General features: G+C 42.2%; 1 protein-coding gene across 5 annotated transcripts in view; it reads left to right on the top strand.

Annotated features, from left to right (window-relative positions):
• MPPED2 (metallophosphoesterase domain containing 2) overlaps positions 1-12,638 on the top strand; it is a 210,675-nt gene that overhangs the window by 49,263 nt on the left and 148,774 nt on the right. For all 5 annotated transcript variants that reach the window (XM_055282056.2, XM_055282053.2, XM_055282057.2 and 2 more), the window contains exon 3: positions 1,070-1,251. In XM_055282056.2, the coding sequence (XP_055138031.1) occupies positions 1,070-1,251 (182 nt within the window). The remainder of the gene's footprint in view (positions 1-1,069; positions 1,252-12,638) is intronic.

Consider the following 12,638-nt stretch of genomic DNA (forward strand, 5'->3'; position numbering starts at 1 on the left):
CCTACAGAGAAATTAAAGGAAGCTGTCAGTGTAGAGTTAATATAGTTAAAGCATCCTTAACTCTGCGACAAACCCCTTAAATAATTAAAACTGTATGCTTGAAGAGTCAGATTTGCATTCCTTTACCAAGTTTATTTAGTACACTTTGTTACACTCAATTAAAGGAGAATGTTCTGTTTCATTTTCTTTGCTTTGGGTTGATCATTTTGCCTTTTGATTCTTATGCCTTGGTGTAATTTCACAGTGCTTAGGTCTCTAAAACTATACATAGATTAATGTGTATGTAGATATATACATCCCATTAAAAGGCTTAATATTTGTACTGAATAGAATCTTTGCCCAAGGCATTTGAGCATTCCTGGTAACCTCAGGTGTAACTGGGACTGCAGATAATTCATCGCAGTAAAAACGAGTTTGACAAAGTTCTTTTAACATCCAGTGTCATTTTTTTGTTCATATTTTTTAAAGCCCTGTTATTTTGGCATCACCTTCTCTCCCTACAGTTTGATTTGTGAATAGCAAAAACCGGAAGATACAGGTGTTGAATGGTTGTAGAAAGGAAATTAAATATAAGTGCTATCTCTCCACATCTCAGTTGGCAGAGCATGTGCAGACTGCTCTCTGTAAATTAGTTCATTGCTTAAGTTATGCATGTTTAAGAAGGAATAAATTAGTTATCCATTTCCTAATGAGTAGTGGGATCAATTGGAGCATGATGAGAGAGAAATAGCATAATTTTGCTTTCCCAGTTGAGATTCAATATCCCTAAACTTCACCATTAATCACTCTGTCAGTTTCCTGGGTTATTTCAAATCTATATGTAAGATATTCTTTCCTTTTAATTTTCCTACCAGGTAAGTAAGTCTTTTTGAATTTGTCCAGTGGGTTTGTAGATGGGTGATGCTGTCTCCTTTACACCCAGAAGTGTCCTTAATTACAATCGGCCCTTCTGCCTCTGCATCAGTTTGTCTGGGTGCATTTACGAATAATAATAAATATGTATGTGCGATGACAATTTCAAGGGTTCTAATATGTTTAACTGTTATGGGATCTGTTATGTCTACTTTAGGGTCGACCCCATCCCATATGACACTCCAAAACCAGCGGGCCACACGCGGTTTGTCTGCATCTCAGACACACACTCCAGAACAGATGGTATCCAGATGCCTTATGGGGACATCCTTCTCCACACAGGCGATTTCACCGAGCTGGGACTGCCCTCAGAGGTTAAGAAGTTTAATGACTGGTTAGGTAAGGAATGATTGCGTTCTGGCGGCCCCAATTAACCTTTCCCGTCCCAGTGTCACTCACTGCGTCCTAATTGAATTAGAGCACTTGGAAGCCAGCTCAGCCATTTCTCGTATGATATGCGGTGGTGTCTAGCTTTAATCCAATTCTGTTAATTAAAGATGAATTTTTAGATATTTAATTTTACTGTGCATCCTTTCAGTGCCTGGCCTTGGCCGCTCTGGGGCAAAGGGATGGAAAGCTTTGAAACCGATCTCATCTCACTCATTCTGCTTTAATGAGGGCATTCATTGGCACACAGGAGACCTAGAATCATATTTTTAATTCATTGGCTCTGCAATCTTTTTTTTCCCCAGATATTATAAGCAAAGATATACAAATGACCTACTAGTAAGAGAACATTTCTAAGAAATGAAGGGGGATATAAAAGTCCTTATATGAAACAAAGTTCCTATAGCACAGTGCTGCTTGGGAGCAGATTTCCTAAGTGAGCTGGAGGGTGTTCTAAGACCCCTGAAAACATGAGACGTATTACTGTAAAGTAAAAACTTGGGATGTGAAATTGCCCTGTATCCTGTAAAAAGGATAATAGCAATTTTCCGGGTGTTATGGAGGCACCCACCGGTCAGTTACTGCAAAATATTGGATCCTGGTTCCTCTTAGCGGAGGGAAAGAAGTGCAAATCTTCTGAGGTTTTGGAATCTCTAAAGACGAAAGAATTATATAGTAAAGAGCAGACATCACTCTGGGAGCATAACATCGTCAATAATATGTCAGCCAACAAAAATAACTTGGGAGATTTAGGCAAAAACTTTACAATTTTGTTTTCCATCAAACTAAAGCATGGTTTGAAAAATTTTTAAGTTTTTGATTAAATGATAAGACATATGTGTTAATGGAAAGACAATATTTTAGAATTGTAAGCGATAAACTTAACTAATAACATGATTATTTTGGTTTTTCATGTGACTTTGCTCATCTATTCACATTTCATATGGTATTTTATATGGTTGACATCTGAGTACATATCTGCTCTTTGACTTTTGGCTGTTTTCATTTAATAGTATTTATTGGTAAGATTTAAAATGTTTTTGCATAATTTTCATATTTATTCTTTTTAATAGCAGCATGGCAATCATATGGTTGGCTATGCCTTTCTTTAATAAGACATCTCTCTAAAAATGAGCATTTAAATTGATAATAATTTTTCCTCTGGTAGCTAGCACTGAAATGTGCATTCTTATTTGTGTATGTCATTTTGTTTCTATTGATTTATTTCTTAGGGAAAAATACTATACTTAATTTGCTAAGTCAAAGGATATGAAATTCTTTATGGTTTTTGCTACATGTTGGCATCTTGCTTTCCAAGGGCACTGTAGCTGTGTGTTTCACTAGCAGTGAATGAATATATATATAGGTACCAGTTTTACCATGGTCTTGGCAGCATTGGATGTTGGAGCATTTATATTTTGTGCTGTTTTAGTAGGTACTTAATCATGTTATTTAAAATGGCAAGATATTTTAAATATTATTTAGCATAATCTCATTTTTACAGATGACACAGAGATGTAGAGAAGTTAAGTGATTTTTTCAGTTTCATAGTGGCAGAGTTGGTTCTAAATCCAGATCTTTTCACTTCTGTTTATTTTTCCTCTACAATAATCTCTTTATTTTAGCAACTTTTATCCATGAACTATTAGCAGTTAAAATTATTGTTGTGTAAATCTTGAGAGTTTTAAACTAGTCTGTGTCAGTGTAATTTCAACACAGAAATTATCAAGCTGCGTTGACAATGTTGATATTTAAAGGAAGACAACAGCACTGTGGGAAGTGTTTATAGAAATGGAGGACAGGTTAGGGCTGGTTATAATCTTGTTTAGCCACTGACCTTGGGCAACTGAGCTAACCTCTCTTTTCCCCTTGGTTTCCCTCTGCAGGACGAAGGATTAATACTACCTGTCTTTCTGGATTGTTGTGTAGATTAATCAGTAAATGATTGCTGCTAGTAAGTTTTTGTGGGCCATTAATAACTGAATGGGGAATGTGCCGAATGAACCATCAACATATATTTAAAGGGTAAAAACAAGAAGAGGCCAGAGGAATTATTTAGTAGATTAGAAGTAAACACTGGGAGATTTTATAAGGGAAAGTACTCCATAAATGGAAATGTGCCATAACTGAGGAAATACAATGATAAGGAAATAAAATGCCAAGGCACAGCTGCATGGTCAGTGCCTTCTCTTCTCATTTCCCCTATGATCTGGTGAGACAGGAGGAAGAGGTTTCAGCATGGGGTGCAGAATGTGAGATCGAAGGGAGCCCTGGGATATGGTTAGAGAAGTTGGGATCCCATAGAGAAGGCCAAGAATAGCTCACTGTTACCCAGGCAACCTCATGGTGCTCAGAGGGTAAGAGATGGTGTGTGATAACACTCTACCACTTGGCTCAATCAGGACCCTTTCTGAAAGGGTGCTTCTAGCAGCAGCTGCCAGGTGGCCTGGCGGAGTGGAGTCAGAGGTCAGATCAATCTAGGGCTTTAGGGCTTTTTCCATAATAGTGCATCCAACTGTCAGTGGGGCATGGGTCTCTCAGATTTGGTAGGCATTTAGAGTCCACTGAATCTCTGATTTCTAGCTTTCTACTCTAGTGTAGACTACCCTGATTATTGAAAACAACCTGACTGTCCCCCAAGCTCCTTTATTCTGTCTCTGAGCCAATTTGTTTCTACTATAGGCCAGGCACTCCCTCTATACCTGTAACATCCTTCTGATGTTGCTAATGTTATCCCCATTTTACCCAAGGTCATTTAGTATGTAAGAAGCTCATAGTGGCTGAGTATCCACCCAAGTACACTCAGCTAGTAGACGTGGGGCTGTCTGACTCCAAAGTGTGAGCCCTTTTCCTTTGTCATTCTGTGATATTATGACAGGGCTTGTGGCATCTAGAAGCATGCAGATTTGAGGCTTGTACTAGAAAGTGCTGTAGTTTCTGGCAGCTTCATGTGGAAGTTGAGTAGCTGTTTGACTATGTGCTAATATTGCACATATTTGAAAGATGTGTTTAAGCTCTGCCCATCTTAAATCTCACCCTTGACTTAGCAGCTGCAAGGCCTGGGAGTCCCATCATGAGTTCTTTGTTGGTTCAGAGATGATGGTCCCTGGTTAATCTGTACATATGTCACCTAGCGGGAGTAACAGGCAAAGTTATTAATATATGTAATTTATCAGATAATCGAGCACAGCTTCATCTTAGGTCATAAGAAGATTGAACTCAAACCAGATATCACTACAGGATGGAAGGGGAGTATAACATGTAATGATTATGAGCAACTGGGGAGACCTAGCCAGTTTTGAATTCACTACCTTTGTTAAGTTGTGTAAACTCTCAAGCCTTGATTTGCTCATTTCTAAAATGGGCATCATAATGATAATACACCTTACGGTGGTTGTGAGGATATGCTCTGTGATAAAGCTCATACTGTTCTTAGAACAACCTCTGGCCTATACACAACTTTCAACTAATAGAGTAGAGGAAACCAACAGAGCCAGTGGCATAGAATCCCAAAAGAAGAAGTTAAAAAGACCTGGCCCTGGGCATTTAAAGAGGGATCCAGAGTGTAAAGAGGGAGCACCAAAATGTATAAAAATGAGCCTCCCTTATAACAGTGACACTAACCAGACAGAATGTTAGGACAGGAAGAGGCCTTGAAGGCCATGGAGTCCCACCACCTAATCTGGTAGAAGTGGAAACTGAGACTGGAGAGATTTAATGAATTGTCCACAGTTTCTCAGATAATTAATAGCCAAGTTGGGATAGAATTTGGATGGGGCAGGATGGGGTGGGTGAACTAACATGTATTAACATGTATTGTCTATGGGAGGTAAGGTCCAGATGCTATACCCGTGCATTACATGTGTTATTTCATACAACCCCCACAATAACTTGTGAAGTAGGTATTATTAGCTTCCTTTTAACTTGTGAGGAAACTGAGCCTTGGTAAACTTAACAGTTCAGCAGTGACCTCAGGATTTGGACTTACATCCATCAGACTCCAGTTTCCAAGTGTATTTCCTTATCTCTATTCCCAGAGTGGGGCTTGAAATCTGTTGGAGGAACTACATCCTGGGTAAAACCATGGTTCTTTGAATAACTGCCTCCTTTTAACACAAGTACTTACACATACATATGTTCAGGGCCTAAGGTGGTTTACTTCCTGAGAAAGCTGTTTTGTGGCACAGCCTCTCTACGTAAGCTGGCCGATGGAAGAGCATTATGAGGTAGAGAAGTATTCACACCATTTGGTGTAGACAGTTTTGGTGAGTTACAACAAAGCAAATACCCGTAAAGAATTCTACAGATGCAGCCAGTCACGTAAGCTCCAAAGAATAGTCTAAATTATGTTATGACATTAGCATTTCATTGACCAGTCCTGGAAATGAGTAGCTACTGATAGTAGCCTGGAAATATCGTCTATTTGGCAAGTATTTCCCACTTATGAACAACTTGAAATGATCAGGATATTCTAAAAACTGCAGCTACCACCCCATTGACCCCTTTCCTCCCAAATCTCTACCATGGACTGAGGAATGAAACTTTGAATCCCTATATCAGACAGCTGGAGGGAGTGACAGAGCCCCTGTTTTCCATCTCTTCCCAGTCTGGCTAATCAGACATCCCAGTCCTCCATTTGCCCAGACAACCTGTCAGGGGATCCAGTCCAGGGTCAGAGGGACAGGTGGCTTCTTATTGCCAAAGATTTGTTGCCAGAGTGTATGGAAAGAGGTACAGATGAATCCTTCTTAAAGAAATACTTTATAAAGGGATAGTCAGCTCCTATTGTCTCATTAACATTTTAGCTGTGTTCTAGGTAAGCCATGAATAGGCTTTGGTGAGTTGAACTGGGACCCTGCCACCTAATAGTTAATAACATTTTCCTTCTTATCTTGGCAAAAATGCATACCAATCCCAGACTTGACTTAAAAATAAACTTGTGAACTAGATAAAACACCTGTCAGTTAAAATGCTATTATTTTTATTGCCTTGAACATCAGTGGCTTTTAATACCACATTCTCTAAAGGTACATTTTGCAAGGCCTCTTACCATGTGTGGCCTTCCTGCACGTTGGCCCTGTGTTCCTTCCACCTGTGCTTCTTTGAGATTACTTACTGTTCATCGATTTCATCCCTGTTGTGCTTTCATCTTCAGAATACTTTTGGTAGCCTTCTTGAATATTGCAGTTATGCTCATGGATGCTACACAAATGGGCGTTAGAAGATCTCATCGTTTGATTGCACATCCACCTCCTTATTTCTGATTTTCCCTTATGCCCATACCCAGTTTCTTCCCGTTCTTCAAATTCAACATGTACCTTCACACCTCTTTCCCTTTGCAAACCCTGTTCCCACTTCCTGGAATAACCGTCTCTAGGAGAACTCATCCTTTGTGACAGGTTCTCTTTCACAGTAAGCTACTTTCCGTAACACATCAGTCACCCATCTGTGCATCCCTTCCCATGGCTATGCCATTGTTTGTTTCTCTGCCTTACCAGACAGCAGTGTGCATAATGAATGCTCTTGGTATGCCTTGTTCTGAGTATAGGGCCTGGAACATTGTTGATGTACACAAATGTTTGTTGAATCATTGAGTGAGTGGATGAACATAAAGGTACAAGATGTTTTTTCCTGCCTCCGCTTTTGGCCAAACTTTAAAATTATGTATGTATAGTGCCTAATCCTTCCCTCCACTTCCTTTTTCTTTTATTCTCAAAGAACTTACAATATCCCATTGGCTGTTGTTGGTGATTCCTATATACTGTGCAGAAATAAGAAGGGTATATTGTTGCTGTTGAGTTTCCCACTTTATAATTAGAAAGATAGAGTTTTTGGGTGGTCTATTCTTTCAGTCAACAGTTTACATATAACAATCCAGTCAGTCAAAAATTCCTTTTAACACAGCATCATTGCCATGAACTTTTAATTATGGCCTTTCAATTATGGCCTTTCTTTGGTCTGGATTGTCATTTAATAGTTCCGAGCTTCAGTTTCTCCAGCCCTAAAAGGGAGAACAAAAATGCTTCAAGGAAAATCTCAAGAAGAGGGTTATTCATATTTGTAAGAGCATTTTGTTAGACGTGGCTGTAACAGTGTGACTGTAACCAACATTCCAGATTGCAGACATACAAATCAATTTTTGCCCCTCTCAGAAGACTATATTTCCTTCCTAGTGATCCTGCTATAGGCCCAAAGTTTTGGAGCTGGTCTTTAGGAAAAACCTTCACCGCCTAAGCTGTTTATTTTATTCTTATAATATATGTTATACATGTGCATTCCTTTTAACTTAGAGATAAGTGAAAACAAGAAAACAAAATTACCTATGAACAGACGTAGCTACTGTTAACATTAGTGTGAATTCATGTAGAATGTCTTCAATAAATACACACACACACACACAAATATCTTTTACCAAAATACAAGTCTTACAGTTGTATTGCTTTGTAGTCTGTTTTTCATCTCAATAATATATTATGAACCACTTTTCACATCACTGAATGTGGTTAAAATACTTTTTCCCAAGAAGAATACTTTCATTGTAAGATACACATAATGAAAGGGGCCGGGCGGAGACCAAACTACACCGGTCACGGTCAAGAGATCTTTATTGGAGGTATCGAGCGGAGAAGGAAGAGAAGAGCGAGAGGGCTGCTGGTGTGCTGGGTTTTATATCCCTTTGGCCTACATGGATTGGGCTAGGGGCGGGCCCAAGGGAAGGCGGGAGATGCTTCTTTCTGATTGGCCCTCCTTTGGCGGGTTCAGACAGTGCCCGGTCAAGGAGGGGAGAAGAACCCGGAACCAGCCCCATCTTAAGGTACGGCGCCATTTTAAGGTACCCCATGTTACCTAACATTCCTCCCTTTTTGTTTTCTTAAATGGGGGAAAATGGGCATCGTGGTTCATCTGGCTGCTTCCTGCTGAGTTGGGGCGCTGTGGGGAGGGGGCACAGGGAGAACTGTCAGGGTTGTGCATGGCGCTATACATGAAGACTTCGTTAGACGTGAAGTCCATGAATGTTCCTTGTCCTCCAGTGCCGTGAGCCAGTTGAGGGGCAGGGATGGGTTGGCGATGAGCCAGCTGTCTGAGCGAAGGGTGTCTTAGAATTGGTAGAATCGGCTTGCTGTAGCCATCTGGGGTACTAGAGGTAGAGTTTGGTCTGCCCGAAGAGAAAAGAAGATGGCAGTTAATTTAGGGTGCGAGGGCAGGCCTACCTCCTCTCCCCCGCCCAATCCTGGGTATCTGTTGCTGGTCGTTGGCCGTTTAAAAGGTCAGCAGGGTGTGAGACTGTCTCTGGAGTCTGCCGTGTCTTCACAAGTCGCTAGGAGCTGGTAGTTTCTGAGGAGAAGCTGGTTAAAGGTTTGGTTAGAGATGGACTCTTTGAGGGAACGGGAAATAGTTATGGTTTGAGTTGGATATGCCCAGGCATTGCTGGGATATATGCCTCCTGTAACTGACTGGCCCCAGACCGGGTCGGCGGGGTTGTCGATATGTATGGCTCGGGAGGAGGCGTTGTTTTTAGTGGTATAATATAGGAAGGGGGTGTGTTTGTTGATGTGGGAGCCAGACGGCGAAGTGGAACATGTGGAAAAGAGGGTCCCAGCCGTTTTCTATCATAGTGAGAATAGGGCTGGGAAGAGGGCCTGCCGGCGGAGGAAAGTGTAAAGATGTGAGAGGCGAAAAGCCAGAGAAGAGGACTTAGGAGATGCATGAGAGCGGGGCGTAAGCAGTTTGGTTCTTCCTGTGGTCCGGGTTGGTAGCCGGTTTCAGCCGGTTGAGCGGCGACTGGAAGATGAGGTGGAGGGTGGTGGTATGGGGGGGGGAGGTTCGTCGGCCGGATCAAAGTCGGGAGCGGAAGGAGAGGTTGGTAGCTTGAGAACAGCGATAAGGTGTTGCAGCTTGCAAGGGAGGCAGAGGTTGGGTTTGTCCCGTAGAAGAAAGACGCCATGAACGTAGGGGATCTCTGCCCATTTTCCTGTTCGCTGACAATAGTTGTAGAGATCCCGGAGAAGGCTGGGATCAAAGGACCCATAAGTGGGCCATCTGTTTTGGTTGTCTAGGGGGTAGGTGGGCCAGTTTTGAATGCACAATTTAATGAGGCGTGTAGGTTTGAGATCAGCAGCCAAACCAAGGGCTGATAAGTTATTTAAAAGGCATTGTAAGGGAGAGTCAGCCGGCAGGGATGCAGAGGCTCCCATTATGAGAAGAGGGGGTTTACGGAAATATATGGCAAAGGGCTGGGCAGGGCGTCCCCTACCAGCCGATGACCATGCTGTGAGTCAGACCCTTCGAGTAGGTCGTCACAGAAACGAAAGGACTGAGGGCCTCTAGGAGGCTGAGGGCCGTGGGCCACCTGGTACCATGATTTTCGGAGCGAGAAAGGGGAAGGGGCCCAGGCCTGGTGAGTGAGGAGGAAAAGGAGGGAACCCTGCCCCCTGGAGGCCGAGTCTAAAATAGGATTTACGGCAGCCGTGTGGGCGGCGGAGGCAGGAGCCAGTCGACTGGTGTCGGACACCGGAAGGGGAGACTTACCGAGATGAGGCCGGTGTTGGGCGTAGAGGTCAGCGAACAGGAAAATGAGCGAAGACAGGCCGCGGTCTGGACTGAGCCCGAAAGGGATCGGGGTCCCAACGAGGAGGGTGGGGAGTCCTGATCCGAGTCACGGCACCAATGAAAGGGGTCGGGCGGAGACCAAACTACACCGGTCGCGGTCAAGAGATCTTTATTGGAGGTATCGAGCGGAGAAGGAAGAGAAGAGAGAGAGGGCTGCTGGTGTGCTGGGTTTTATATCCCTTGGGCCTATGTGGATTGGGCTAGGGGCGGGCCCAAGGGAAGGCGGGAGATGCTTCTTTCTGATTGGCCCTCCTTTGGCGAGTTCAGACAGTGCTGGGTCAAGGAGGGGAGAAGAACCCGGAACCAGCCCCATCTTAAGGTACGGCGCCATTTTAAGGTACCCCATGTTACGTAACACATAACATTATAAAAATCCAAATATTTGATGTGTGTGAAGTATAAAATATACATTCCTCCATAATTATATTTCCAAAGTAATTACTTACTATTTGGTGTATAGCATTTCAAAATTTTTTCTACTTTGTTTCTATTTTTAATATCCTCAATAGCAGGAAATCTTCACCCATTAAGGGCCTTTGTTAAGGACTATTTTTTAAAATTGATAAAACTATGCGTGTAATCTTGTAACTTAAAAAAATGAACACATCATGCTCTGTGTCAGCATAGCATTCTGTTGCACTGATGCACTCTAATTTATTTAGCTAGATCTCTATTGCTAGATACATAAGGTATTTCCATTCTTTTATTATTCTAGTTGCACTGAAGTGATGAACATCCTTCTTGCTCTCTCTTTGCAAACATCCTTAATTATATTAATAGGATATATTCCTAGAAGTAGAATTGTTTCTTCAGATGATGTGTATTTTTAAAAATTTATGTATTGTCAAATTTCTTTTCATAAAGATTGCAATTTCTCCATGATACTCTCAGTAGTATTTGAGAGTCTGTGTCACATATTTTTGAGTAGCCTCAGTGGCAGCAAATCTTCACCCTTTTTTTTTTTTTTGAGACGGAGTCTTGCTCTGTCGCCCAGGCTGGAGTGCAGTGGCGCAATCTCGGCTCACTGCAAGCTCCGCCTCCCGGGTTCACGCCACTCTCCTGCCTCAGCCTCTCCGAGTAGCTGGGACTACAGGCGCCCGCCACCACGCCTGGCTAATTTTTTGTCTTTTTTAGTAGAGACGGGGTTTCACCGTGGTCTCGATCTCCTGACCTCGTGATCCGCCCGCCTCGGCCTCCCAAAGTGCTGGGATTACAAGCGTGAGCCACCGCGCCCGGCAAATCTTCACCCTTTTAAGGGTTTTACAAGATGATGATAGCTGGATGCAGTGGCACACACTGTAGTTTGAGCTATTTTGAGGTTGAAGCCTAAGGATCACTTGAGCCCAGGAGTTCGAGACCAACCTGGGCAGCATAGTGAGACCCTGTCTTAATTATAAATAAATAAATAAAAGACTATAAACGATTTTCTAATTATGAAAGCTCACATGTTCATTGTAAAAACATGTGAACAATGAGGCCAGGCACGGTGGCTCGCGCTTGTAATCCCAGCACTTTGGGAGCCAAAGAGGGTGGATCACTTGAGCCCAGGAGTTCGAGACCAACCTGGGCAGCATAGTGAGACCCTGTCTCAATTATAAATAAATAAATAAAAGACTATAAACGATTTTCTAATTATGAAAGCTCACATGTTCATTGTAAAAACATGTGAACAATGAGGCCAGGCACGGTGGCTCACGCTTGTAATCCCAGCACTTTGGGAGCCAAAGAGGGTGGATTACTTGAGGTCAGGAGTTTGAGACCAGCCTGGGCAACATGGCAAAACCCCGTCTCTACTAAAAAAACACAAAAATTAGCCAGGTATGGTGGTGTGTGCCTATAGTCCCAGCTACTCAAAAGGCTGAGGCAGGAGAATCACTTGAACCCGGGAGGCAGAGGTTGCACTGAGCCAAGATTGTGCCACTGCACTCTAGCCTGGGCCACTGCACTCTAGCCTGGGCGACAGAGGGAGACTCCATCTCAAAAAAATGAAAAATAAAATAAAATAGAAAATAGAGATTGATACCTGGCAACTTTTCTCTAGTAAAGTACCTGGCACTTCCCAAAGAATCACTTCAGAAAGGATTTGAGCAGAGCAGCCTCACTGGAATGTTTATAGTCATGCAAGTTTTTGATTACGTAACAGTCATATCTAATAAAGAGGTAAAGGTAGGAGCCTTTTTTTTTTTTGAGATTTAGTCTTGCTCTGTATCCCAGGGTGGAGTGCAGTGGCATGATCTCGGCTCACTGCAACCTCCGCCAGGTAGGAGGCTTTAGGAAGGGCAGATAAGATAACTCTTCCTATGATTTACAAAGGAGAATATACCAGAGGGTTCCCTAGAGTCAAGATCTCTGATTCTTACTGTTGAGAGTTTAATACTCAAGTAGTTTCTTAATCTTTAGCTTGTTCACAAAAACAGTATCTAATATGCTATACTTTTAAGTTTTTGATTCATAATTTGGTTTTCCTGGCAACCATCCTAGAGTTGTGATTTATTGAAAGCTTCTCTTTCTAGTTCAAGAAATCCACTTAGGGTCCTTTCTTCTATTTTTTTTTTTTCTTTCCTCTTTCTCATCATCGTTGTTGTCCTTGTCGCGGTGTGTAATTCTAGGATTTTAGTAGGTGTCTATGAGTTGCCTGTATGTTCTATCAGGTAGCTATAACACAGCTTGTTTTGTCTGTAATAGTATAGGATAAGAGTATTTGCTTAATACAAGTAACAGTTGATTCA

Source organism: Symphalangus syndactylus, chromosome 6 (genome assembly GCF_028878055.3).
Source record: "Symphalangus syndactylus isolate Jambi chromosome 6, NHGRI_mSymSyn1-v2.1_pri, whole genome shotgun sequence".
Taxonomy (NCBI): domain Eukaryota; kingdom Metazoa; phylum Chordata; class Mammalia; order Primates; family Hylobatidae; genus Symphalangus; species Symphalangus syndactylus.